Consider the following 25917-nt stretch of genomic DNA (forward strand, 5'->3'; position numbering starts at 1 on the left):
TCTCCCTGCCCCTGCCGAGAGGCTTTCCGAGCAGGGGCTGCAGGGCGCAAGTGAGAAGTAAACTCTTCCCAGCAGCGTCAGGGCCGCTACAACCAGGTCTGCATCACTGCTGGATAGTAATCACACCGTCGCAGGACTGGACTCACACAAGCTGTTAGCACACTCCTTAGGAAGGCAGGCCCATCCCTGTGAAACACACCGGCTGATAGTGAACACAAACCCAGCAGCACTGTGCAAGGCTTTGGTAAGAGAGAACTTCACTTTAATAAACAAAGCTAAGTGGGGGACGACTTCGCGCTGGACACAGCATTTAGACACAAGGGTGGACAGAGGACACAGGTCTTCAGTCACCAGGCAAAGAAAATGGCCCACAGCAGTGGCACACGCATTCCTATATAAACAAATACCGCAGACATTCCGCTTTGGGAACATAAAACAGTTGATGTGTCAATTACAAATACATAATAAAAAACTCTCGCGCCTCTTTGGACAAAAGCCCATCATCACGTGTTCTCTGCGATGGCCCCGCCCGCACTGTACTAGCCAGGCCATCCTGATGAGTGACAAGCATTTTCCATTGTATCTTTTTAGGTCTAAGGAGCGATGGGCACTCGTGCTGTGCAGGGCTTGGGGGGGTAGGGGGTTTGTAGAAAAGGGGCCAGAGGTGATCAAAGTATCAGGACAAGTGGGCCTCAAAAGCTGAGTCCCTCCTTGTTAGACACTGAAGTACCTGGGGACAGCCCGTAAAGCAGCTGGCCTCCGCCCTCAATGTGAGGGAATACTCCTCGCCGCCATGCTCAGTGTAGGCTTTTCCTTCTCGTCTCCATCAGAGGAGAATCTGGGAGGCAGGTGAGTGCCCAGCCCTCCTATCTCCAGGGCCCACAGTGACCTGTCTGGCCAGCATGAAGGAGTAAGTAAGGCATTTCCCATCTCTCAGAGTCCTCTTCACTTCCTCAGAAGCAACTTCGCAAAATCAGCATTGGACATCTTAGGAGCCTCGGTGGTCATGGAAGCGGTGGTAGCCGGCCCCAGAGCAGGGCCGTTCTCGGCCTGAGGAGCAGCAGTGTGGCGCTGCAGAGCCCGAGGAAGAAGAGAAAGCTGGGTCCTTCCCTTCCCGCGCCTAGAAAGAGCAAACACCACGACCCTTTGGTTAGCAGACTCCATTGCCCCAGCTGGACCGCCAGACAGCTGGGCGTATCAGCCAAGTCAGAAGATGGAAACGGGAAGGACCACGACTGGTCAGCGTGCGTGCGGCTGAGCTCCACCCCCACACCAGGAAAAGCAAGCGCGGGAACCACGAGACACCCTCTGCCAAGTCACAGAGGTGACAAGAGGCTGCCATCTCTCAGCCTCTGCAGGGTGACAGCTCCGCCACAGACTGGCTGGCAGGCACGCGGTTCCGGTTCTGCTCCAAGCGTGGATTAGTGACAAAGACACCAGCATGTGCGCTGCCTGCGCTCACCTCAGCTGGATGCCTGTGCTCCCAGCTCTGAGGAGGCGAAGGCCCTGTCTCAAATTTTTCTCAAAAGCTAAGACTGTAGCTGGCTACGTTTTTGTTAACCTGATACATGCTAGAATCATCTGGGAAGAGGGAACGTTGATTGAGAAACTGCCTCCATCAAATGGGCCTGTGTGCACGTCAGTGGAGCTTTTTTTTTTAAATTAATGTGGGAGGGCCCAGTTCCCTGGGGTGGTGCCATCCCCAGGCAGGGAGGTGTCCCGGGTTATGTCAGAAAGCAGGCTAGGGCTGGAGAGAGGGCTCAGCAGTAAGAGCACAGGCCGTTCTTCCAGGACTGAGGTTTGAGTCCCAGCACCGACACAGTGGCTCACAACCACTTGTAAGTCCAGTTCTAATGCCCTCTCCTGGCCTCTACAGGTACTGCACACACATGGAGGGCAGACATTCGTGCAGGTAAAACACCCATATGCGTAAAAATAAATAAATACATCAATATTCAAAATGAAAGAAGGCAGGCAGGATGAGGGCTAGAGACTCAGGGGTTAAGAGCACATCTTGGAGATGACCCAGGTAATTCCCAGCACCCATAAGGCAGCTAACAACCACCTGTAACTCCAGTTCCAGAGGATCTAATTCCCTTTTGGCCTCTGTGGGCACTGCACACATGTAGTGCACAGACGTATGAGCAGACGAGATGCGCATAACACAAAAAATGAATGTAAATAACAATAAAACTTTTTTAAGAAAGCAAGCTGAGCAAGGCCTATAGTGAAAGCCAGTAAGCTTTCTGTGGCCCTCATGGCCTCTGCCCCAGGTTCCTGTCTTGGCTTCCTGGTAATGGACTAACTCTAAGTGGTGAGCCGTGTAAGCCTTTCTTCTCCACGGTCTTCATGGCAGCACCAGGAACCTAATAGCTGCTCTGCACGTTGAGGCCCTGGCTCCATCCCAGTGCCCCAAGGAAAGGTGTGAACTGCAAACACCACACCATGCCACCAGGGCCGCTTCCCTTTAGAGACCTGCATGCACATCTTGGCCGGTGACACCAGAGGTCACTCAGCAGCAGGTCCTGGCATTTCCGACCTAACTCATTGACCTCCAGACATGACTTAACCCTGCCCCCAGCACTAGCCAGGACAGACCTGCACCAAACAGCAGTAGACACTTACGCTCCATACATCTGCCGGGGTACCATAGGGGTCCTCACTTCCGGCTTCTCTGGAACCTTCCGCTGAGGAGGATTACTGATTGCCACCTTAATGACATTCTCTTTGATGGTCATGCCATCCATCTTCATGACTGCCTGGGACGCCTGGGACTCGTTTTCATACTCCACATAGGCCAGACCCTGAAAGACAATTCACAGCTCGGTCAGAAGTTAAGGACCCGACTTTCTTCAGGAGAGCAGCACCCATCGGCAGGGACCTCCCTAATGCCACCTCCTGGCTGCCGATTTACCCCCAGTCCAACCATTTGCCCTGTGGCTGTCACTGACTGGAAGCTCGAAAAGCCTCTGCGCTTGCCCCAAAGACAGAAACAGTGTGAGCCCAGCGAGGTGGAGAGACACAAATCCCAGACGGTCAGGATCCTCAGCCTCTTCTCTCCACCACACTCCAAGTGGGTGGAGTCGGGGCTTGAAAGATGACCCCAAATGTGTCACACGAAGGATCCAACAGGGCACAGAGAGGAGGAGGAGGACAGGGAAGCCCAGGCTGGCCGCTCCTCAGCAACAGACCCAAAGTCTGCCCGCACCCACTGACCTTCGGCTTGCCAGCCCTGTTGGTAACCAGCCTGAGGTCCTTCACGGTGCCATGAGCCTTACAAATGTCCTCGAGTTCCTCTTTGGTGCAGGAGAAGGGCAGGCCCGAGATAAAGAGTTTGTGTTTCTCCAGGGTGGTGCTATATCTGAACACCTGCAAGAGAGGCAAAGTTCACGCACGGTTCAGGAAGGCACACGCCAGCGTACGTGCCCAGGAACTCACAGGCGTGTGTCCCAGCCAGCCAGACACTTGAGTAACAAAACCACTGGGCACATGACCTCTGTACAACGGCCAGGATAACAGCCATGCACTGAGCACAGGTGGAGCCGCTCTTGCCATGCTCTTGAGCACCCGAAGGAAGCAGCCATCTTTCCACACACTAACTATATCCACCACCAAGTCAAGGAGGCTCCGAGTGGCCAAGCCTGGCAGACGGCTCCTCAACAAGCCTTGCGGCTGCCAGCACATGATCCTGTGTGGGCTCCAGGCGCTAAGCACTGCCCATCTGGCAGCCCACCTTAAAGGCATGCTTTTTCCTAAAACATACCTTAAAATCGGGGTTTTTGCTCTTATCCACACAAGGGGAGACAAACATTGGCCTTCCTTCCACCTTCTTCCTGTCCAGCTCCAGGGCCTGACGGGCTGACTTCTCCTCTTTAAACTCCACGTAGCAGTAGCCCCTGAAGTCCCCACGGTTGCTGAAGACCGGCCTGATCTGAACCACCTCCCCGCAGGCCTCAAAGAGTGGCCTGAGCTTCACCTCTGGCTCGTCCATGCTGTAGGGCAAGTTGCTAACAAAGACCGTGACGCTGTCTTTACTGCTGTCGTGAGCCACCTTGGGCATGTCCAGCTTGAGAGAGGCTGCCTTCTCCTTCTGCTTGGAAGGAGGAGCAACGTCTATGGTCACACATCTCCCAGCCACTTCCGTGTCTTCCTGCGTGGCTGCAGCCACGGCAGAGGCCACACTATTCTCCAGGCGTCTGCGCTTGCAAGGCTGCTCTGCAGACATTCAAGAGAACAGAGGCAGTTAATGTGTTACACATTCCTTCTGCACCAGCACGTCCCAACACGAACAAACTGCCCCGCAACGCAGGGACAGCCACCAGGCCCCCCATGTGTGGGCCCAATTTACACACCAGCAAAGGACTAGCTATGTAGTGAAAGCGAGAACATAAATCCCCACCGTCCAGTCGTAACTGCACATACAGTCAGGAGTCCCAGAGTCCCTCTTACAATTCCCAAGTGACCCGGAAGAACAGACGCTGGAAGCAGTACGGAAGCCTGCAGGTGACAGACCACCCACACATCCTTTGTTGGTACAAAGGATGTCTCTAAAACTCTTTCAATACTGACAGAGCCTTCTGCATCCCAGCAGCAGACGTGGGCTGGACCTGGACAGCCTCTACCACTGCCTCAAGAAATGACACAGAGCAGCTACACGGAGCACTGATTTTCAATTGGGACTTTAACCACAGACTCACTACTGAGAGACACGGAGATGGTGAACAGAGCTGCGAACTCGATGGTATGAATCCTGACTGTGCCGGGGCAGCACAGCGGTGACATCGGTGTGCTACTCTGAGGACATCAAGGCCACTCTTGGACATGTTCTATGGACCCGTGTGCAGGCCTCAGCTAAATTGACCTTACCTTCCTCCTCCTCGCCCCATTCTCTCTCATCCTCCTCGTCCGCCTTGCGTTTGTCTGCCCCGCGGGTCTTTTTCTTCTTTTTCAGGGCTTTCTTCTCGGCCCTCACCTTCTTCCGCTGCTCAACCCTTTCTTCCTCCTGCTGCACAAGAGCGGCTTCCTTCTCTGCAGCCTAGGAAAGAGGGCAGGACGTTCTGGGTGCCGTCAGGCTGGCTGGCTGGTAAGGAGACAGGACCTTGAAGGAGATGGGGGGCGGGGGAACAGGGGCTCTCTTCATGCAACTCAGGAGCATTGGACATGGGAAGCGGAGACTCGTAACTCATATACTCTCAATATCCGCAATCCTGACACACCAAGCAACAGAAACCCATTCCTAAAGCCAGGGCCCTGCCCTGGGTTCACGTCTGCTGCTGGGACAGAATGCCCGACAAAAGCCACCCAGAGGAGAACGGTTAATCTGCACTCACAGCTGCAGGCTGTTTACAGGTCTACTGTGGAGAGGCCGGGGAGGAACTCGAAGCAGCCAGCACCCTCCACAGATAGACAGAGAAGGAATGCCCGCAGGCCATGCTTAGCTCGCCCTCTTCATTTCATTTCAGAGCCCAGCCCATGAAATGATGCCACCCACATTCAGGGCGGGTCTTCCCATCCCCAACTTAGAAAATCCCTCCCAGGCCACAAGCAAGCCAGGTGCTCATGTTCCACTCATAGGCCTATTGTGGCTCCTTAAAAAAACCCTCCAAGAATTTCATCCATATAGACAACACATTTTGATCAAATTCCCCACCCACCCCTATTCCTCTCGGATCCTGGCCACCACACCTCCCTCGACTTCACTCACTCTTCCTGTCTGTTAAACCACTGAGTCTAACTGGTACCACTGGTCTGTCTGCAGAAGCCATCCAATGGAGGGAGTGTAGCAATCTCTCCCAGGCTGCACTGCACCCGAGAGGGAAACTGAGGCTCCTCCCTCCCCAGTGGCCATCAAGTGCCAACAGCTCCCACGAGTGAGACCCAGGAGCCCCTCTGGGCTCTTGTGTTTGATCTAGTGCGGTCAGTTCTTGTTGTTAAACTGGAAGTTCCAAGGGCTAAGTGTAAATACTGACCCAAACGGTTTAGTTAGCATCTTATGAAGGGGCAGGAGAGATGGCTCTATGGTTAAGAGCACCAGATGCTCTTCCAGAGGACCCAGGTTCAATTCCCAGCGCCCATATGGCTGCTCACAACAGACACTCCAGTACCAGGGGATCTGACACTCTCTGGCCACTGTGGACACTGTCCACACAAGGTGCAGACATTCACGCAGACAAAACACCCCCCCCCCGGGGGGGGGGACGACAGTGCAGTCCCAAACCCTCGGGAAGATCACTGTCACCTTCATCCTCTGCTCATTCACGCGAGCCAAGCGAGTTTCGGTTTTCTGAACGGCCACATCCCAATCTTCTAAGGTCCCTGGAGAGGAAGAAGAAGAGCGGAGCATGACTGTCCCCTCTGGGCTGGGGCAGCGCTCCCCGACCCCGGCGCTCCAGAGCAGACAGCTCCCATCACAGGAGCCGCAGCTGCTCCCCTTGAAGACAGTGCATGCCCTCAGACTCCAGTCTGTAATTCCAACAACCTTCTGGGTTGCTGTGTCCTCCTCTTCCAAAGAGACTTTAAAACAAAAGCCAACTTTACAGGCTCTCAAAGGTAAAAAACATTCCAAAGCAGAGTGCACATGAAACTCAAGAGCTGAGGGAGCTCCTCCAGTGTGCCAGCGTCTCTGTTCTGGGTCTAATCTGCAGGTCTCAGGCTCACACCCTAATCCAGACAGGTGCCCATGGAGAAATCCACACTGTTTCCCCAAGTGCTACCGCTATGGCTTAGGGCCAACACCAAGGACCTAAAATTCCACAAGGGACCAAAGAACATGCTGAGCTGAGTCCTGCTTTCTGAGTTCTCATGCGGATCCTCCCATCCAAGGGGCATCTGTGAGGGTCCCGTTTGGTTGTGGCGGGGAGGATGAGGTCAGCCAGAGGTGTGACTGCAGACTGGGGGCTGCTGCAGAGCCCCCCCCCCCACAGGCAAGCAGCCGGTCTGTCCTTACAGACCAGATGCTTCCCCTGGCCAAAGGGCCACACTCCAAGCCAGAGCAGAGGCAGGTCCCACCTTCCGTCCTCTCCATGGTGAGCAACACTTCGCAGACATGCTCAGGGTAGTCACTGGTGCACTGGACAGCTCGGTGCAGCGCCTTCCGACAGTGCTGCGTGTCGCCGTGCGCCCTGAGCAGAGGACAAACGGCTGCCATTAGAGCCCACGGCAGAGAACGTGGACGGGGCGCCTGCGGAGGCGGAAGAGCCCCGACTACAGAGGAGACGGCGGCTTTCAGAAACACCAGGGCATTTGCTCCCCTCCACACGCCTCTGCAGGTGCAAGGGGAGACCCTTTTCTACACATGCTTCCCCTTGGAAATGCACCTCAGACAAGAGACTCGAGCCAGGCTTTCTGTGCGATGGGAGGGAACCAGGCATCAACTGAATGCACCGAGACCTAGCTGCTGAAGTCTCTGCAGTCCACCAGAGGGCGCTGCACACCCACTAACATGTTAAGAGATGCTACTCACACTGGCATGCATGTATGTATGTATGTATGTATGTATGTATGTATGTATGTATGTATGTGTGTGTGTATGTATGTGTATGTACGTACTAGCATACTCAAAACCTTCAGAGCAGTGGTTCTTTCACTATGATCCACACACCCAAGACCTCAGGAGGTCTGCAGAGTCAGAACACTTCGAATGGAGTCTCCAAATGTTCTGAGGCTTTGCCAAGCGCTGGCGTTTGCATAGATGGTAGAAAAGCAATGGAGACTCATCGCAAAGCAAGCACATGCCTCTAATGCTGTGCAACGCCAGCAAGTACACAGGAGCTCTGCGCACACTCAAGAGCTCTGTGCACACTCAGGAGCTCTGCGCACACTCAGGAGCTCTGCGCACACTCAGGAGCTCTGTGCACACTCAGGAGCTCTGCACACTCAGGAGCTCTGTGCACACTCCGGAGCTCTGGGCACACTCAGGAGCTCTGTGCACACTCAGGAGCCCTGTGCACACTCAGGAGCTCTGTGCACACTCCGGAGCTCTGGGCACACTCAGGAGCTCTGTGCACACTCAGGAGCTCTGTGTACACTCAGGAGCCCTGTGCACACTCAGGAGCCCTGTGCACACTCAGGAGCTCTGCGCACACTCAGGAGCCCTGTGCACACTCCGGAGCTCTGCGCACACTCAGGAGCCCTGTGCACACTCAGGAGCTCTGTGCACACTCAGGAGCTCTGTGCACACTCAGGAGCTCTGCGTACACTCAGGAGCCCTGTGCACACTCAGGAGCCCTGTGCACACTCAGGAGCTCTGTGCACACTCAGGAGCTCTGTGCACACTCAGGAGCTCTGCGTACACTCAGGAGCCCTGTGCACACTCAGGAGCTCTGTGCACACTCAGGAGCTCTGTGCACACTCAGGAGCTCTGCGTACACTCAGGAGCTCTGCGCACACTCCGGAGCTCTGGGCCGCTCACCTTTCCAGGTTGTAGTACTCCAGCCACATGTTGGCATACTTGGCGTTTCCTCTGGTCATGATGCTGTCCCAGAGCTCTCGAGCTTTCTGCATGTTGTTGCACAGACGAGCCTGGAATGCGTTAGCAAGGTCAGCTGCGACAAGCCCAGACCCTTCCTCCTACAGCAGCGTCCACACAGGCACGCCTGCAGCACTCCTTGCCCCACGCCTGGGTCACACAAGCCCCCGCAGGCTCCAGCTCTGGCAGGCCCGAAGCCGGCTGCCTCTCTGCAGCAGGGAGTCTAAAGGTCTGCACAGAGCTGTCGCTGGGCTGCAAGCTGCAGCACAGAGCGGCCTGGTGCCGCAGGAAAGACAAAGGGTCCTGCTGTCAGCTCTTGCAAACGTGGCTGAGACGGGGCCGCGTTTCCTTTTTACACAAACCTGACTACAGATGTCTGCCTGGAGAGCATTGCAGAGGAAGACACTGACCCAGCCGCTGCAATGGCAGTGCAGACACTCCAAAGTCACGTGATTTGAACTAGTAACTTCACCTAAGCAGGGAGCCTGTTTCTCATCCTTCAAAATTCAACAAGAATCTCACAGAATTACCCAACAAGGTTAGTTTCATTGACCCAACTCCCATCATGGAACAGGACTGGAGCTGCAATGGTCTATCAGCTGATGAAGAGGGACTCCTCACTCAGCTCGGGGTCCCTGGCTCAGGAATAGCATCCAACTGTGCCCTCTATTGCTCAAACCGCCCATCTTCCGGACAAAGTGAAAAGCTAAGTACGCAGACCGGCTCATTCACAGCCCCTGCAGAGTGCTGGCAAACAGCAGGCACTCAGTACTCCCTCGAGCATCAGTGAGGGAAGGGCTGAGGAGGTGAAGGAGTCGACCCCTAGCATCCAGGCACTGTTGCTAAGCAGCTACTGGCTGAGAATGTCTACAGCAAGAAAACCCATCAGGCCCAGCAGGCCAGGTAAACACGAGTCCTTCAGCACCGAGACCACACCCTCAGACTCTGCCCCGGTTTTCATGACTGGCAAACAGAGCCCTTAACCACAGCCGTCCAAGGAGGGCGTGACAGACAGGTCTGTGCAGATGCTCACCTCAACCCGCGCCCAGCTCTGCATGATCACGCAACTTGGATCTCCGCTCTCGCTTAAACCTTCCAGAACGGAAAGAACAGTTAGGACGGATGTAAAGGAAGCACCCCTGGCCGGGACGAGGTTCGACAAGCAAGAACAGGGAAGGCAACAGAGCAGCCCGCAGCTGGCCACTTACGCTCCTCCACCTCCTGCTGCAGATACTCCAGAGCACGGGTGAACATGGACCGCAGCTCTTCCAGCTCCTTGCTAGAGTCTGTTGGAAAAGGCAGAGGAACTCCATGAAGCCACGATAGCCACCATTTGAAATCTCACAACCCGAGACCCAGTATGGACACAGGGACCTCAGTCACACTTCCTCTCACAACAATAAACACTGGGAAGGCGGGGTGGCAGTGAGAACACAGACACTGCCCGGCAGGGACAGGCGGGGGCACAGGGCCGTGTGAAACAGCATCGGGCACGGTGTACGATCCGGCATAGTGTAAGTCCACCCCAGGCTTCTCCAGCTGACCTCGGGGGTGGCGCAGGGGTCTGTGGACAACGATCTAAAAGAACACGGCAGTCTTACTGGGGAAAGACCTGGGGTTTGTGGTGGTGAGTGTCACTCCACAGAACTAGATCAGCAGGGACACGGCCCCCGGGTGTGCCTGTCTGTGATGGATGATCTCGGTTACATTAACTCAAGTGGGAAGGCCCACCCGCCCACTGTGGTCCTGGGCTGTGCGATGGACAGGGCACACGCAGCGTCTGCTTTCTCTGTCCTGTGACGGCTGCTCTAACCCCTCAGCCCTGACTCCCCTCGTGCCGGCCTGGGCCTCCACCCAGGGCTGCTTTTGTTAGAGGACATATCACAGCCACAGAAGAGAAACGGAGACAGGCTTGGAAAGGTCAGACACAGAAAACGAGAGGCCGTGATGGCTGCCGGGACCCGCGTGAACACGGACTATCGTCCTCTTCACTCCAGTTCCGCTGAGGGACCAGCACAATTGTAAGGTTCTTGCCGTGCCAGCACGAGGACCCGATCCCCAGCACCAAGTGGTGAGGAGACACGTCCCACTGCTGCAGATGGGACGGGGGTCCCTGGTGCTCACCACCAACCAGCAAGCTGAAGCTCGGGCAACTCACGGGAGCCCGTCTCACAAATCAGTGGATGGCTCCTGAGGAGCAAAACCCAAGGCTCATCTCTGACGTGCACGTGTGTACACACACACACACACACACACACACACACACACACACACACACACACGGCTCATCTCTGACGTGCACGTGTGTACACACACGCGCGCGCACGCGCACACACACACACATACACACACGGCTCATCTCTGACGTGCACGTGTGTACACACACACACACACACACACACACACACACACACACGCATGCACGCACGCACGCACGCGTAGGGAGGTGGGGGGACGTGATGACAAAGTCCAGTTCTGAGGAGGCCCACACTCTACCTTGTCTGAAGTCCACCCTTCTCCTCAGGTAGTCCAGGTACACTTGCCAAATCTCCACATAGTCAGTGGCCTGGATGAAGCCGGCACTCAGAGCAGTCTCGAAGGTCGCTGCAGTGGAGAAAAACACAACATTCACTAGACAATCCAAAAAGAAATAAAGCCATCAAAACTCATAAGTGTGTGCCTCATGCACTTATAAATTATGCACTTATAAATGCACAGGCTGTAGATGTCCATCCACAGCACCACACACCGGGGAAGGAAGTACAGACACACTGTTTGCGGGGGACGCCCCTCGAGCACTGCGCTCTAGAAAAGTATAGACACAGTGTTTGCGGGGGACGCCCCTCGAGCACTGCGCTCTAGAAGGGACTCTTCCAGAGAGAGTTATAGAGTCCCAGTCATAAAAGACAGATCGTGACTTCTAAGAAAGCCACTGAGTATGAGAGGCTAACGCGCTAAGAAGCCAAACAGCGTCTGTCAGGTACAAGGCAGGCCCTGGGGCGCTGGCTCAAGACTGTCACAGCTCTGGTCCTCACTTGGGACAAAAGGCTGGAGCTGCCGGGCATGGCGGTTCATGTGGTTCATCCCAGCAAGCCCAGGCTCCACAGGAGCTGCACAGGAAGAACATTCCAAAAACAGAACTGAGACGTTCTCCAGACAAACATCCCACCAGAAATCATTTGATGGTCCACTCCGTGTCTCTCCATGGCCAGGAGGTACCGAGTCCAGAGGGCGACTGTCCAGGGGCAGTTCCTCACAGCACGGCTGTGTACAGATAAAACCACATCCTTTACTCTCAGCTGCCGATCCTGTGACAGAGAGCCAGAGTGAGGACAGAACTGCAGCCTTCTCGGGTGACAGGCTGAGTGTGAACCCCCACAGGCGCACCTTCCAGCCCTCGGGACCAGCTGCCGGCACTACTTTGGGAGGCTGTGACGCTTTGGGGAGGCAGGCCCTAACTGAGCAAGTGGTCAGTGGGAGAGGTGAGAGCCCTGAGGGTTACAGCTGGAATCAACCAAAGCCCACCCTGTATCTCTCTCCAATCCCTGAGGGAAACCATGCACCCAGCAGATGCCACCTCCAGAAGCACCTCAGCACCTCCACACCATCAAGGGCTGCGCCCCTCAGCCGCTTCCCCTAAACTGCTTCTGTCCGGTATTTGGTCATGGATGAGAAAAGTGACTAATGACATCAGTGAGACACCCCAGCACAGCCACCTGTTGAAGAGACCCCTTTAAAAGGTCTCTGGTGAAGCAAGGAATGCACAAGGTGTGCCCTGTCAGCTCAGCACTCAGGAGGCTGTGCTGTGGATATAGTTAAAGCTGGGTTACATTCGTTAATGCTGTGGATATTTGTTTAATGATCCAAAGATGCACTGCATTCTTTCATGTTGCATTTGTTCAACTCTGTGAAGCTGTGTTACTATGCCTGTCTAAAACACCTGGTGGTCTAATAAAGAGATGAACGGCCAACAGCAAGGCAGGAGAAAGGATAGGTGGGGCTGGCAGGCAGAGAGAATTAAGTAGGAGAAATCTAGGCTTGAAGACAAGAGGGAGGATAGAGAAAAGGAGGAGAGGAGGAGGCCAGTGGCCAGCCACCCAGCCACCCAGCCACCCAGCCACCCAGCCACCCAGCCACCCAGGGAGTAAGAAGGAAAGAAAGATATGTAGAATAAAGAAAGGCAAAACATAGATAAAAAGAAATGGGATAATTTAAGTTAGAAAAGCTGGCTAGAAACAACTCAAGCTAAGGCCAGGCATTCATAAGCAAGAATAAGTCTGTGTATTTATTTGGGAGCTGGGTGGCAGGCCCCTAAAGAGTAGGGGGGAAAAAAAAAACTACAAGGCTGAGGCAGGAGAGTCACACATTTGAGGCCAGTTTGGGTTACATACTGAGACCTGTCTCAAAAAAAAAAATGAAAACAACAACAATTAAAAGAATGCTGTGGCCTGGCTTCTTCAAGGAAGAAATCACCAGGAGCATGCAAGATGGGCAGGGCAGGGAGCTGGTAGTCCAAAATGGCCCACAAGACACAATCCTGATGTGTGGACTTCCGCCAACCCCTTCACTCAGGAAGGCACTTCCTGTACATGCTGAGGCAGCCGTAAAGAACAGCAGAGATGACACAGTAACCATACAGACTTCTGACTGCTGTTGAAGGCCAGCGGTGTGTATGGGGTGTGTACGGGGTGTGTATAGGAGGCTTGCTTTAACCACCTCTTTCACATCTAACATTCTTCCATGATGAAATGCAGCTTGAAACGCTACTGCTGCAGTCCTCAGTAGGAAGACGGCAGATAGGTTCTCTTGGAGCTGGTATAAGTTTAAAGCAGCATCGAAAGCAAGGGGAAGGGGGTCAAGGAGAACAGAAGGGGAAAAGCAGAGGGGGCACCATGCTGTTCCTAGCCACCCCCTCCTAAGACGGCTCTGCCTTGACACACAGAACTGGAGCACATATCTTACTAGGTACCGACTGTAGCGGATCCATAAGTCTGGGACCAGGCAGTTCTCCACCAGGGCACGCTCAAAGATCAACTGAATGCGAGCAGGATCCCCAATTTTCATCTCAAAATCAATGTACGCTTGGTATTCCGCCAGCCTTGGGGCCTCTGCTTGCAACTGGAACACAGGAAAATCACACTTGTTAAGTCTAGATGCTTGACACTCTCAGAAAGCATCTTCAAATAGTTCAGCGTTGGCAAGAGCAGCTAACCCAGGATGAGAGCTCCTAACTGCCCACACCGGGACAGAGCTGTGACCTGTGAGCGCTGGAATCCTCCACACCCGACCCCGCCCCCAGGACCCAAACCTTTTCTACAACCACTGCTGACCACAGACGACAGACAGAGCAGCACCCCTGCCTAGGACCACTGCTCACGTCCTCCCGGCGGTGCAGTGCAAGGCTCACACTCCAAACACGTGTCAGGAGAACACGGGTGCAGGCCCAAGACGGGGGTCAGGCTGAGAGCTGCCAACCTGACACACAACACAGCCTCTGCACCCTCTCAGCCCGTCTTCTCTTCCGCCACCCTTCTGCTGACGGCCACAGTGGAACAGACGGCGTGTGCACACACACAGTGCCCACACGCTGTTCAGATGAAGAAGAAAGGAGGACACGGCTCTGCACACCTGACTAGAGCGGCTCCAGCAGCCGGCCTGGCACGAGGACGGACCCTGATGAAGCAGGAAGCCTGCTCGGGGTCAGGCCTCTGCTGACTGCAGTAAACCGATCCCTAAACGTTTGTAGGAGGCAGGTCTCAGAAAGCGTCTTACGTTCAGGGAAAGCGAAGCACAGGGAAGCTCAACCCCCGAGTCAGAGCTACTAAGTGCCAGAGCTCGGTTCAAAACCGGCGCAGGCCAACTCTCAGTGTGGCGGCCTCTTCCTCTCTGTGCTCACAAAGATGCTGAAAACAGAACCGAGATGCCTAAGGCAGCTCAATACAGACAGACAAGGCAGCTGACCCCACCTAAGGAAATGAGATCGCGGGACAGCCAATCAAACCGATGGGAGATTAAAATCACGGATGGTGACAGACAGCTGAACTGCCTGTGACAACAGAAGACAAGAGAGAGATGTGTTCTGTTGCCGAGAACAGCAAGCACATCAGTGCGACGCCACGGCCCGAGAAAGCAGCTGTCGAGAAGGAAAGCAGAGACGGCCTGTAGAATCAAAATGGAGAAACCCTGCCGCCAGGGAATCCCGGAGACAGCACACTCAGCTTCAAGCCGCAAGGGTCCAGATGCAGAGCTAAGACTCCAAAGGAACGAGCAGCAAAGCAAAGAGCACACAGAGCCTGTCTGAGACCGCGCAAACCGTGATGTCGTCTAGGGGGTCAAACAGAAGAGCAGGACAAGTCACGAGAACGAGAGCACACACAGGAGGTGTGTGGTAAGGGTCACCACATCAACTGTTAACACGTGAGCGAACACGACAGATGAAGAAGAAAACCAATAACGAGAAGTGTCAATTGCGCGCTTGCACATCAGGAAGCACAACCAGAAAATGAAAGCCTTTAAGAAGAACCAACCGACAAGGACACCCAAGCACTGTCTGTCTAAAGTTCCGAGACAGTGGCCGCCCAGGGCGATCACAGCCTCTCAGGAGACCTGGGGTCCACATGCCAGGAGCTGGGAACTCCCTCAGCTGACCCGCAGATCCAGGCAATAGTAATCAACATTCAACAGAACTGACAGGCGAGTGTGGGTCTGACGGACATGCCAAGCGCTGAAGCAAGCCAAGCTCCTTTGGAAAACGGGCTCAGTGAAGAGTGCTCAACTGTCACTACCAAGACTGCAAGGCAGGGCAGCGGGCAGAGTCACGGCAAACCCGCAGTCTCTGTACTGCAGCGAGGGACACACTTGTCCTCGTCAGGACCACAAGTGGCTCTCCACAGACTCTGACCCTACTGCCCGCTCCCACTGGATGGAAACCCTCAGACTACAGCTTCACGATGAAATCAGCGCCACAAAGACAGCAGCTCAAAAGCAAAAAGATGCCATGAGGAAGGATCAGAAGCCAGGTCTCCCCAGAAGCACTAAGTAAAAACAAAAAACTTCACAACTTCTAAAAGTGAAAAACCCCAACGGCCAAGGCACATGAGCAAGCGCTCTGTCGTTAGCAATCACGGAAAACACAAAACTCCAACCCTAGCTTGTGGAACTGGTAGAGCTAGCTGAGGGTCCCGTCACTGCTGGCAGGGTGCAGGCACCCAGGGACACCTGTAGCGTGACACTGTGACCTCTGACACACGCTAGAGGAACTCCTCCACGCACACAGACAACACCTCACCACTGTGCTGCACACACGGCCCCACAGGGCGGCCATGGCTGAACCGTTTATGACATAAGCTAAACCCACACACGCGGGAAAGAAACACGCCTAAGCCACCAGGCCAAGTTCAACGAGCAGGGTCAAGCGGTACCCTCCAGGACGCTCACAGGGGTACACCTGTCAAGGGGAGGGATTATCATAAAAAGTCATCAGCAATTGATTACCTCATGGGAGAGGGAGGAGGAGGCAATCGGAGAGGGCACATGGGAGACTCCTAGGGCACTGCAAGGCTCTATTTCTGAACCTGGGTGGTGGGTACAGGGATGTTCACTTTGTTAGGACAGACATTTCTACACTCTAGACAGCACACAGTAAGACACACTTAAACAGACTGTTGAACGTGCAACTGCGGATGAGGGGAGCTTGCGGGGAGGCCCGGAGCAGAGCACTCACCAGCGCCTCCTCAAAGGGCTTGTATTTCTCCAGCTGCTCCAGGGCCTTCTGGTAGTTCTGAAGGACGGACTCCGGGATGGGCTCTTCTGACCATTCTTCATACTCGGCAAAGGTGGCCTCCATATCTATTGGAAGATGGAGTCAGCCCATGGGGTGTGCCACTGAGTTTATCAACACAAAAGAAGCCAGGAGACTGACGCCACCCAGCCTTCCCACATCTGTGCCCACGACAGCTCTCACTGGTCAGCTTCCCAGTTCTGTGGAGCCCACTGACATGCAGAGACAGACTAGCAGCGGGACTCTTGGCCAACAGTGACCTTTTCCAACTATGTCTTCAAAGTAGGAAGACACGGCGGCTGAGCTCCAGGGAACAGGCTCTCTCCCCTGCCTCTGCCCCTCCTACGTCTCAGCACTAACAACTCCTAACAGACTTCTCCAGTCAGGAGAGCGACACTCCTGCCCGCCCCGCAGGACCCCGGGGAAGGACATGGACAACGGCACTAGCCAAGCAGAGGGTCTACTGACGTGTCTGCTTCTCTTACCGTACAGCGGGATCGCCAGCTGTCGCCGGAAGAGGCTGTGGACTTTCTCCAGCTGTGAATCAAAGGTTTGTTCCCAGTCAGAAGGGGAAAGGAAGGCAGCTATGGGCTAGAGAAGCAAATCGGTGGTAAAGGACAGGGTTGGCTCCCTACTTCAGAAAGACATTCCAAACTAAGAGCCTATGATGTCCTAGACAGGAGGTGTCCTCCACATTGTTGCCTCTAAGGGCTCATGGCAAAAAGGGAAAAGGGAATACAAGGAACCAGGGGGCCAGGGAGATGGCTCAGCAGGTAAAGGGTGCTTGCCACCAAGCCTGACGACCCGAGTTCAAGCCCTACGTCAACAAGGTAGAAGGAGAACACCAACTCCCCCAAGCTGTCCTCTGATCCCCACGTGCAGCCGTGGACACACCACACATACACACAAGAAAAATGCAACAAAAAATTTAAATACAAATCTTAAAAAAAAAAAAAAAAAAAGTCCAAATGACTACAAGGTACGGAGCCTAAGTATCACAAGGCAAAACACTTAGGGGTCACAGCCTTGGGGACCTGCTGCTGTCACAAAAGAAGGCTGGGAAAGGTTCTAGACAGAGTGGCAGGCTCCATGACTCCGGGGAAAGCAGTGTGGTAAAGCCACAGCAGACAAAATGCCGGAGGGTTTGGAAAGCCAGGCGTGGTGGGGAGGCTGAGGCAGCAGGTGCTGTGTCCGGGGCCAGCCTGGGCCTGTGTCCAGAGATAGTCTGGGAACAGGGTGGAGACCAGAGGGAACAGACAGAGCACAGGCTCGGGCTTCACTCCACGCTCCCTGTCACTATGGGTTAACTGTTAGACTCTTGGACGTCATTTCAAAGTAATAATACTTCCTACAAGCTTAGTCAGAGACCTGGGCACTCACCCGAGCAGCTTCCACAATGGCACTTTCAAACTCTCGGTAAGCCTCCCAGATGGCCAGGCCTTTTGTCATGTGTAAGCCAACAGATGACAGGGCCCTTTCAAACACAGAGCGAACCTTCTCGAGGCCACCTTTCTGACCAATGCCTCCAACTGAGTACTGGCCATACTCTAGCCAAATGTTCGGACCTAAAAAGGAGAAGCAATCTGTAAGTTCAGGTCATAGTATGCCCAGCGTCACCCTAGTGCTAACAAAACACATGCCCCACCAAAACGTGCTCATCTGTGCAAGGAAGAACGCTGCCAACAAGCACCCCAGTTTCCCACGAGGCTGCACTCTCAGAAGAGCTGTCTCTGTACTCCACTAAGCACAGCACAGAGATCTGACTGCACAGACAGACAGCACACCAGGGACGACATGTAATGAGTTAAAACACAAGGGGGGAGCAGGGAACCACGCAGAGAGACAGACAGATGGGTGTGGGTGTGTGTGTGTGTGTGTGTGTGTGTGTGTGTGTGTGTGTGTGTGTGTGTGTTTCAATGACTGCAGTTATAAATCTGAAATAAAAAATTTCAGATCCTAGAGCTTTTCTGCTGCTGACCGTAGTCTTGCAAGTCTTCAGGCCAAAAGGAAAGAAGAAAACCAAAAGCATCGACCCTGCCTTAGAAATCCACTTTTTGTGTGATCTTCCCCCACTGCCTTACCTGCCCTTGAACTCACCATGAGACCGACCTCCCTCCCTCCCTCCCTCCCTCCCTCCCTCCCTCCCTCCCTCCCTCCCTCCCTCCCACATGTGGAGTCTGATACCAACATCTCCCTCACAGAGTGGCACATCTGTGACAAGCCATGGGCCCGCCTTAATGGGCGTGGTGGGGACAGCTGTGATCCCAGCACTCGGAGGCAGAGGGAGGCAGGAAGACCACAAGGACGAGGGCACCCACCACAGCCTCTGTGATCCCAGCACTCGGAGGCAGAGGCAGGAAGACCACAAGGACGAGGGCCCCCACCACAGCCTCTGTGAGCACAGACATTCTTTCCTTGTCGGCTCGGAGCTGGGACCCAAAAACTGTCCTCATGGGTTTGGTTTTGTTTTGAGACAACATCTCATGTGTCCCAGGAGAGCCTCCATCTCACTACGTACCCTAGGCTACCCTTCATCCACCTGCCTCCACCTCCTGAGTGCTGGGTTGACAGGAGAACATCCCCATTCAGCTTTCTTACAGTAATTTTAATGTTCTTCTCAAAAATATGTTGTCTAAAACTGGTAAGAGGCTGTGCAAAGCCGATAGTTCAGAATTATTTTGGTTTTTGAGGTGGGGTCTCACTCTGTAACTCAGCTGCCCTTGAACTCACTGCGTAGCCCAGGCTGGTTTGGAACTCAACGACAAGGATGTGGTGTAAGGATATGGTGACGCACACCTGTACGCCATGTTGGATTGGCACTCAGATGACATGTGATGGGGGTGGTGACAGGCTCCTGTACAGCACACTGGGAAGCTGAAGCAGGGCTGGCCTGAGCTGTATGATGACAGCTTGTCTCAAAGCAAGGACAACAAAAAGGACACAGAGGGACAGACACCCAAGCCTTAGGAGGTAGAAGCAGGAGGGTCCCAACCTGAAGGCTAGCCTGGGCTACAGAGTGAGAGTCTGTGTCAGTCAAGAGATCCGAGCTAAACTTGAAGTGCCTGAAATCCCGTGTAAGCCCCACCTGCCGGAGGGATGCTGAGGGAGGGAGGCTTCACTCTTCCCCTGCCCGTAGTTCCCCACCTGTCTCAAGCCCAAATAACCTCTACTGAACACTGAGACATGATACAGGAAATGGAGCTCTGACTTCCTGGCAGCATTTCAAATGCAGCACAAGGCAGGAGAGATTTGCCCAGCAGCCCCAGGCCCGGCACTCACAGATGTAGTCCTTCACGGCTCTCTCGAAGAGCTCGTACACGTGCTCTCGGTCCAGGCCGTCCATGGCCATGCTGATCTCGTCGTGCAGCCACTCCAGCCAGAGCTCTAGAGATGACAGCACACCTCAGCACACCCTTCACCTGCTCCCACAGGTTCCCAGAGACCCAGATCTTAAAGCCCGACAGGGCACACGGATTGTGAGCTTCCAGACAGAGGCCACTGAAGCCGTCGCACGCCAGGCATCCCCCACTTTGCAAAGCCCTTGCACATGTCCCCACTCAAACTTTATGTCCATCGTGTAAGACACCGAGTGATGACATGTATCTGACGACTTAGCGTCAGCTGGCCTGTGACACACCTGTCCACAGGAGTGGACCCTGCTGTCATGTTCCAGGGAAGAAGCATTGCTACCCTAGGCTAACCGTGGGAAACTGCTTCGTCTGCTACTGAGGAGCTGCATTAAAAACGTACACCGCGGCCTCTCTCAGCAGCTTCACCTGAGCTGTGCTTTGTGAGACGGGACAGACTACCCCAAGGCCGGGGTTTCGGAGCTGAAAGGTCAGGCGCAAATATGAACCAAGACCCAGCCACAAAGTTGCTCACTACAGGCATGTTTCTCAGATCCAAATGTGTGGGAGTAAACAAAATGTACAATTACTGTACCAAAAGGAACGTCTGCATTTAAACTATTTAAGTTTGGAGGCTGCAAAGATGGCTCCGTGGTTAAGAGCACTGGATGCTCTTCCACAGGACCCAGGTTTGAGTCCCAGCACCCACACAGTGGCTTAGAACTGTTTATAACTGCAGTTCCAGGGAATCTGGCGCCCTCTTCTGGCTTCTGTGTGCACCAGGTCCACACATACATGCATGCAGACAAAAGCACCCATATACATGAAGATTTTTAAAAGAAATTTAAATCTATAAATTTACAATTCCATGGCACTATGAGCATAGACTAAGTATACACTTGTGGAATGGGAGAGAGACCACGGGGAAGTTAAAGTACGTTAAAGAAAATGTTTCTCATAGTACTGGGGTAAGAAACCAGTATCCCACGTGTGAATCTGTGTGAGCAGACCACGTTCTGCAGAACAGTCTGAGACAATAAGAAGTGAGAAGCAGCCAGCTTCCCTTTCTCTCCTTTACTTCACCCCCGCGCCCTCCCGGGAGTGGCGGCCTTACCTTCAGTCAAGGGGAAGAGCTCGCTCATCTTCTGGCGGGCCATCCTCACTTTGTTGAGCTCCCCTTCCAGCCGCAGCAGCCTGATCAGCTCCACGTGGCAGTTGTAGTCAAAGCCATTGATGGACAGCTAAGAGGACAGTCAGCATCTGTCACCTCCAGCAACAACAGACCGCCTGCCCCAAACAGCACTGGTGTCTCCCTGGGAGGCCACCGAGTAAGCAAGGCAAAGCAGCCCCTGCCCCACCACACAGAAGACGGGGTGAGGGTGCTCCATCCTAACAGGAAGATCCCCCCCCCACCCCCCGGGGCCGTCTCTAATGGACAAAGAGCACCATCCCTAGGAAGTCGCCAGTGTCCTTCTCAGCCTCAGCTCTCCATCTATAAAGGGGGGGGCACTGCTAGTCTCCAGCCCACAGAACTCACAGGGATTTCTAAATGGCAGCTGTGCCGTAGGAATTCTTTCATTTTACTGAACAAGTAAGGATAGCAAGAGGCTGGTGTGAGATCCATCATAATAGGACTGTAGCCACCAACTCTGGCACACATCCCAAACCTACAAACCAGGCTGGCCTCCAACTCGCAGAAATCCACCTGTCTCTGCCTCCCAAGTGCTGGGATTAAAGACTCACGCCACCACTGCCCCAGCTTGGGCTGACTCTTAACGGACACTGCCATGGTTCATCGTTTTTTATTTTTAATATTTTCTTGAACTATGTATGCTGGGAACCAAGCTCAGGTCCTCTGCCAGGTGCTCTCACCATTGAGCCACCTCTCCAGTCTCAGGTTTTGAGAAGGGCTGGTGGTGCGCTCTGGTTAGCCCTGGCCACCGGCCTCCTATATGGAGTGCAGACCTTGCTGTGACTGGAGACCCACAACCAGCTGCACTTGGTGCAGTCCTGGCCCCGCCTGCCTGCTGTTAGGTGCATACAGGCTCATCTTACACCTGAACCTTTTCCAGCTAAAGGTTGGCAATGTTTTAGCTCTTACACATCCACAGAAGGGGAGTGCTGAAAAGAGGGCACAGAGACAGCTGAGCACAGAGGAGCACGGTGTCCTCCTCTGTGAGTCACGTAAGGAAGACACACACAGTGCAGACATCTGACCCCTAGACAGTAACCACAGAGGGAATGGGAAGGGCGCAGTCCACTCAACGGCACAGCCGGGAGCTGGGTCAGCTCAGCAGAAGACGTACACACTGGGCACCACCGCGAATCGGCCGGTGCAATCCCGGCACTGAAGGGCAGATCGGCAAGACTGAGCTCACCGCCAGCCATGGCTGCTTTGAGAAATCCTGTTTCAAGGAGAAAGCAGTTGCTCAGATGTGGTAGTGCATGTCTTTAATCCCAGCACTCAGGCAGAGCCAGGAAAAACTCTGAGTTTGAAGCTAGCCTGATCTACACAGTGAGTTCTAGGTCAGTCGTGTCTACACAAGAGATCCCATCTCACAAAAGGAAAAGAAAAAAATGACAAGACATTTTCCTGAGGTCACATGGACAGCAAACAAGACAACCAAGCGAGTGTTTAACACCCTCAGCCACCAAGGACACCCACACTGCAACCAGTGTCAGCAAGGCTGACAGACGCCATCTAAGGTCTGTTAGCAAAGTGTCTGGACACTCCCACCTCCGTTAGCTGTACACAGGCAACAGCCAAGCTTCTCAGCCTCTGCCTCCATGCCAGTCAGCACTCGGTCCTTCCCAAAGGATGAAGGAGAACACTGTCACCCTGCATGGGAGTGCTCGTCAGTGTTCTTCCTAGCCCTCCAAACTGCTAACAGCCAGTGTCCTTGTGGTACAAGGCTAAGCCAGAGTGGAATACCCACATCCTGCCTACTGCCCAGCAAAGGAAGGGACCAATGCACCCTGTGCCGAGCACATTCTTGAAGTGGAAAGGTGATTTTGAGACCAAAAAAAAAAAAAAGTGTCATCCTCTTAGCAGATAAGGGGGAAACAGTGATGCAGAAAAGGCATCTTATAAAACCACCCAACCATGATTTGAAATTTCTGATTAGCAAAACAAGACCAGAGAGACACAGCCTAGCCTGTGATCCTGCTCCCCAGTGATTCCTAGTAGACATGCACCCAGAACCTTCTAAAATCACATGGAGATGCCCACAAGTGAATGCTAGTCAACCAACCTTGGCTCAAACAGCCAAACAAAGAAATTAATGACCTAAGAGGAGAGAAGGTGACAGCTACACACAGGCCGAGGCTGCACAGTACACCAAGACTAAACTACAGATCCTGAGAAACAGTGCATGAGCGGGATTGGCAAGAGACAGGTGTCTCTGTGTAGTTTTGGAGCCTGTCCTGGAACTCGCTCTGTAAACCAGGCTGGCCTCGAACTCACAGAGATCCGCCTGCCTCTGCCTACCGAATGCTGGGATTAAAGGCGTGTGCCACCACCGCCCAGCTCCAGCTGACAAATTCTAAATCAGAAATGTTATGTGATATTTCGAATGGGTTCTGACAAAGCTTCCTTGGAGTCAGAGGGTGGAGCTAGGCACTAGCTGACCACAGAGGTTTGGAGGACTGTAGACGGGAAGTAGTTAGGCGGGCTGAGAAAGGATCTTGGTCCTTTTGAACTGAGGAACTAAAGAGGTAGGAAGCAGCTGGCAGCTGCTCCAGGTTCTCTGATCTTTCAGGTTCTTACCTCAATAGTTGACTCCCGGTTTTTTAATTGATAAAGATTAATTAAATTAACACTTCACAGAAAGTCTGGAAATAGCACTGCAGTATGCTGGCACAGCACAACCCAAACTGCAGAATGCTAAGACACCCATCTCCTGAGAGACTGCGTGACCGCAGGGCAGATGTCTGCAACATTCCTGAGGTACTAAGGTCGCCATCAATAAAGCTTATGTGCCATGTGTGCTATGTTCCTGGATTCCAGAGCTGTGGTGGCGCACATATTTTAATACCAGCACTCAGGAGGCAGAGGCAGAAGGATCTCTCTGAGTTCCAGGACAGCCAAGGCTATTTTAGAGAGATCCTAACTCAAAAAAGAACGTTTTAAAAGAAGAAAGGAAAAAAAAAATCAGTCAAGCATGGTGGTGCACGCCTTTAATCCCAGCACTTTGGAACCAGAGGCAGGAGGATCTCTGAGTTTACAAAGCCAGTTCCAGGACAGCCAAGGCTACACAGAGAAACCCTGTCTTGGAAAACCACACACACACACACACACACACACACACACACACACACACACACTTGTGTTAGGTAACAAACATCAGTACTAAGAAATAACTAAAGGAAAATTAAGTTTTCCTGCGACTGTCAGACCGTTAACACCATCTGGTTAGGAGTGGCCGTCCTGGCTGGAGAGATGGCTCAGCACTGTCAAGGCGCTTACAGCCAACCAAACCTGATGACCAGAGTTCAATCTCCGGAGCCCACAGGGTTAAGAGACAACCTTGTGTGTGCATGCATACAAACACAAATTTCAAGTATTAAAAAGAGCCGACGTCCTGGACTCGGCTTAAAACAAGAAAACACTTCCAATCAAGTGTTGTTGCCTTGCGCCAAGAGCCCTTTTTCCACGGGCCTCAGTTTCCCCACAGTGAAACCGGACTACGACTGCTTCCCTCCCAGCCGGGGGAAGAATTCAACTGGAAGACATCAGCAAAAAACACGGGCCACGCAGAGCCCGGAACGCAGGGAGACGCGACGGGTGCGGGCGCGCGGGCGACCTCAGAGGTCTCGATGCGGCGGAGCACCAAGGGGGCGGGCCAGGCCCGGGGACCCCGGGGACGGAGCCGCCCGCCGCCCGCCGCCCCCCGCGGCCCACCTGCTCCTCCAGGCGCTCGATCTCCAGCTGGTTCTTCTCCTCCTCCTCGTCGTACTCCCACTCGTCCTCCCCGGGGGAGCTCTCGGCGGAGGAAGCCATGGCGTCCTCCTCATCCCCGTCACTGTCGCTCACGCCTTCCTGCTGCAGCTCCCACCCCGGCCCCGTGGCCTTGGCCGCGTCCACGGCCACGGCGCGGGGCAGCACCTTCCTCTCCGCGCGGGCCGCCTTCGCGTCATCCTCTTCCCCCTCGGCCTCGGGCACGGCCCGGGGCTCAACCTCCGGCTCGGACGCAGAGGATGCGGCCGCGGTCGCCATCTTGCGCAGCCTGCGGCTCTCGGGTCTTCCCTCGCCCGCCGAAGCCCGGCGAGCGTCAGGCTGTCCGCGGCGTGCGCCTGATGAAAACTCCGCTTAGTCACCACCTGAGGCGGCACGGAGGGCCTCGGGACGCGGGGAACCCGCCAAATGCCCACCGCGGACAGCGTCTTTATATCTCTCTGGAAGCCACTGCCGGGCGAAAAAGGCTCCTTAGCGTAACGTGTGTTCCGTTACCACCGTGGACAGTCGCGGGGTCTTCGAACCGGACGTGGCGGCCATGGCGGAAGTCGTGCGAGCGTGATGTCTGCGGTTAAGGTCGAGACGCCATCTTAAGAAGGTCAAAGCCGTTCTTGGGCTCAAGAAACGCCTCCTGCAACGCTCCGCCAGCTCCAGTGCGCGCTGGTTTCCCAGCAACCGGGCCTCGGGCGCAGGCACAACTCCAGGCCCTCGGCGATCGGATGGAACGCACCATTCATGAGTCAATTCCGTCTCCCGAGGATCAGCGCTCCCTCCCCTTCGGTCGCGTCCGGGGCCTTGCGGCCGTGAATCGCGTGGATCGGGTGACTTTTACCGGTTCGCAGCCGGCATGAGGAGTTCGCCACAATAAAGCGCTGCTCGGGAATGCCGTGCACTGGCCGCAAAACCGAACGTTCCGCGCCCAGGCGCGGTGTGTGTTTTCCCGTCCTACACTTGGCCCTCGCGGGGGTAGAAAAGCACTCGAGTTTTTCCTTTTTCCTTTGCTTTTCCCCTTTTTGCAACCTCGTCTGCAAGGTTGACGGGCACCGTGTCCGTGTGGCTCCCCCCAGGCCCCCCCGGGCGGCGGGGTAGTGACACCTAGTGAACACCGCGTGTCGGATCTACGGACTGGAGACGAGAGCCCGCTTCCGGGACCACAGCCAACACAGGGCGTCTCCCGGGGACGCCTGCGTCCGGGCGCCAACTCAGGCCCCCACGCGCCCCTGCACACCCCGGACCCAGCACCCGCGGCAGCACCGCAGCCGCCGCCGCGCCCACGGCTTCAGACCTTCCCGCCCTGCGTCCGTCCCCGCCCCTTCCGGGGGCGTGGCCAGAAAAGGCCCGGCGAGGGCGGCGCCCCGGTGACGTCAGG

At 54.5% G+C, this 25917-nt stretch overlaps 1 protein-coding gene and 1 long non-coding RNA gene across 5 annotated transcripts in view; one reads left to right on the forward strand and one right to left on the reverse strand.

The window, feature by feature from the left end:
- LOC143270619 (uncharacterized) overlaps positions 1-25917 on the forward strand; it is a 155378-nt gene that overhangs the window by 58085 nt on the left and 71376 nt on the right. The window lies entirely within an intron of this gene.
- On the reverse strand, positions 241-25821 carry Sart3 (spliceosome associated factor 3, U4/U6 recycling protein). Of its 4 annotated transcripts, none has more exons than XM_076560533.1 (19): positions 24495-25821; positions 20709-20835; positions 19527-19631; positions 17628-17812; positions 16733-16784; positions 16191-16315; positions 13430-13585; positions 11637-11775; positions 10964-11071; positions 9676-9753; positions 9501-9559; positions 8411-8520; positions 7009-7121; positions 6239-6315; positions 4867-5035; positions 3764-4215; positions 3217-3369; positions 2626-2804; positions 241-1120 (listed from the first exon to the last, which is right to left on the reverse strand). In XM_076560533.1, exons 1-19 carry the CDS (start codon positions 24807-24809, stop codon positions 946-948), a joined length of 2877 nt encoding a protein of 958 aa, XP_076416648.1. In that variant the 5' UTR covers positions 24810-25821; the 3' UTR covers positions 241-945. The 4 variants fall into 4 exon arrangements, with proteins under 4 accessions (XP_076416648.1, XP_076416651.1, XP_076416647.1 ...); XM_076560536.1 differs by having other exon boundaries at positions 13437-13585; positions 24495-25219; XM_076560532.1 differs by having other exon boundaries at positions 16733-16838; positions 24495-24911.

Source organism: Peromyscus maniculatus, chromosome 23, assembly GCF_049852395.1.
Source record: "Peromyscus maniculatus bairdii isolate BWxNUB_F1_BW_parent chromosome 23, HU_Pman_BW_mat_3.1, whole genome shotgun sequence".
NCBI classification, from domain to species: domain Eukaryota; kingdom Metazoa; phylum Chordata; class Mammalia; order Rodentia; family Cricetidae; genus Peromyscus; species Peromyscus maniculatus.

Excerpts from the sequence above, each read along its gene's own strand:
- Sart3 (XM_076560532.1), bottom strand. The coding sequence starts at position 24,809 with ATGGCGACCGCGGCCGCATCCTCTGCGTCCGAGCCGGAGGTTGAGCCC. Across the intron at positions 7,122-8,410 it reads GAGTACTACAACCTGGAAAG|GGCGCACGGCGACACGCAGC; the intron begins GTGAGCGGCCCA and ends TCCTCTGCTCAG. Across the intron at positions 4,216-4,866 it reads ATGGGGCGAGGAGGAGGAAG|AGCAGCCTTGCAAGCGCAGA; the intron begins GTAAGGTCAATT and ends GAATGTCTGCAG.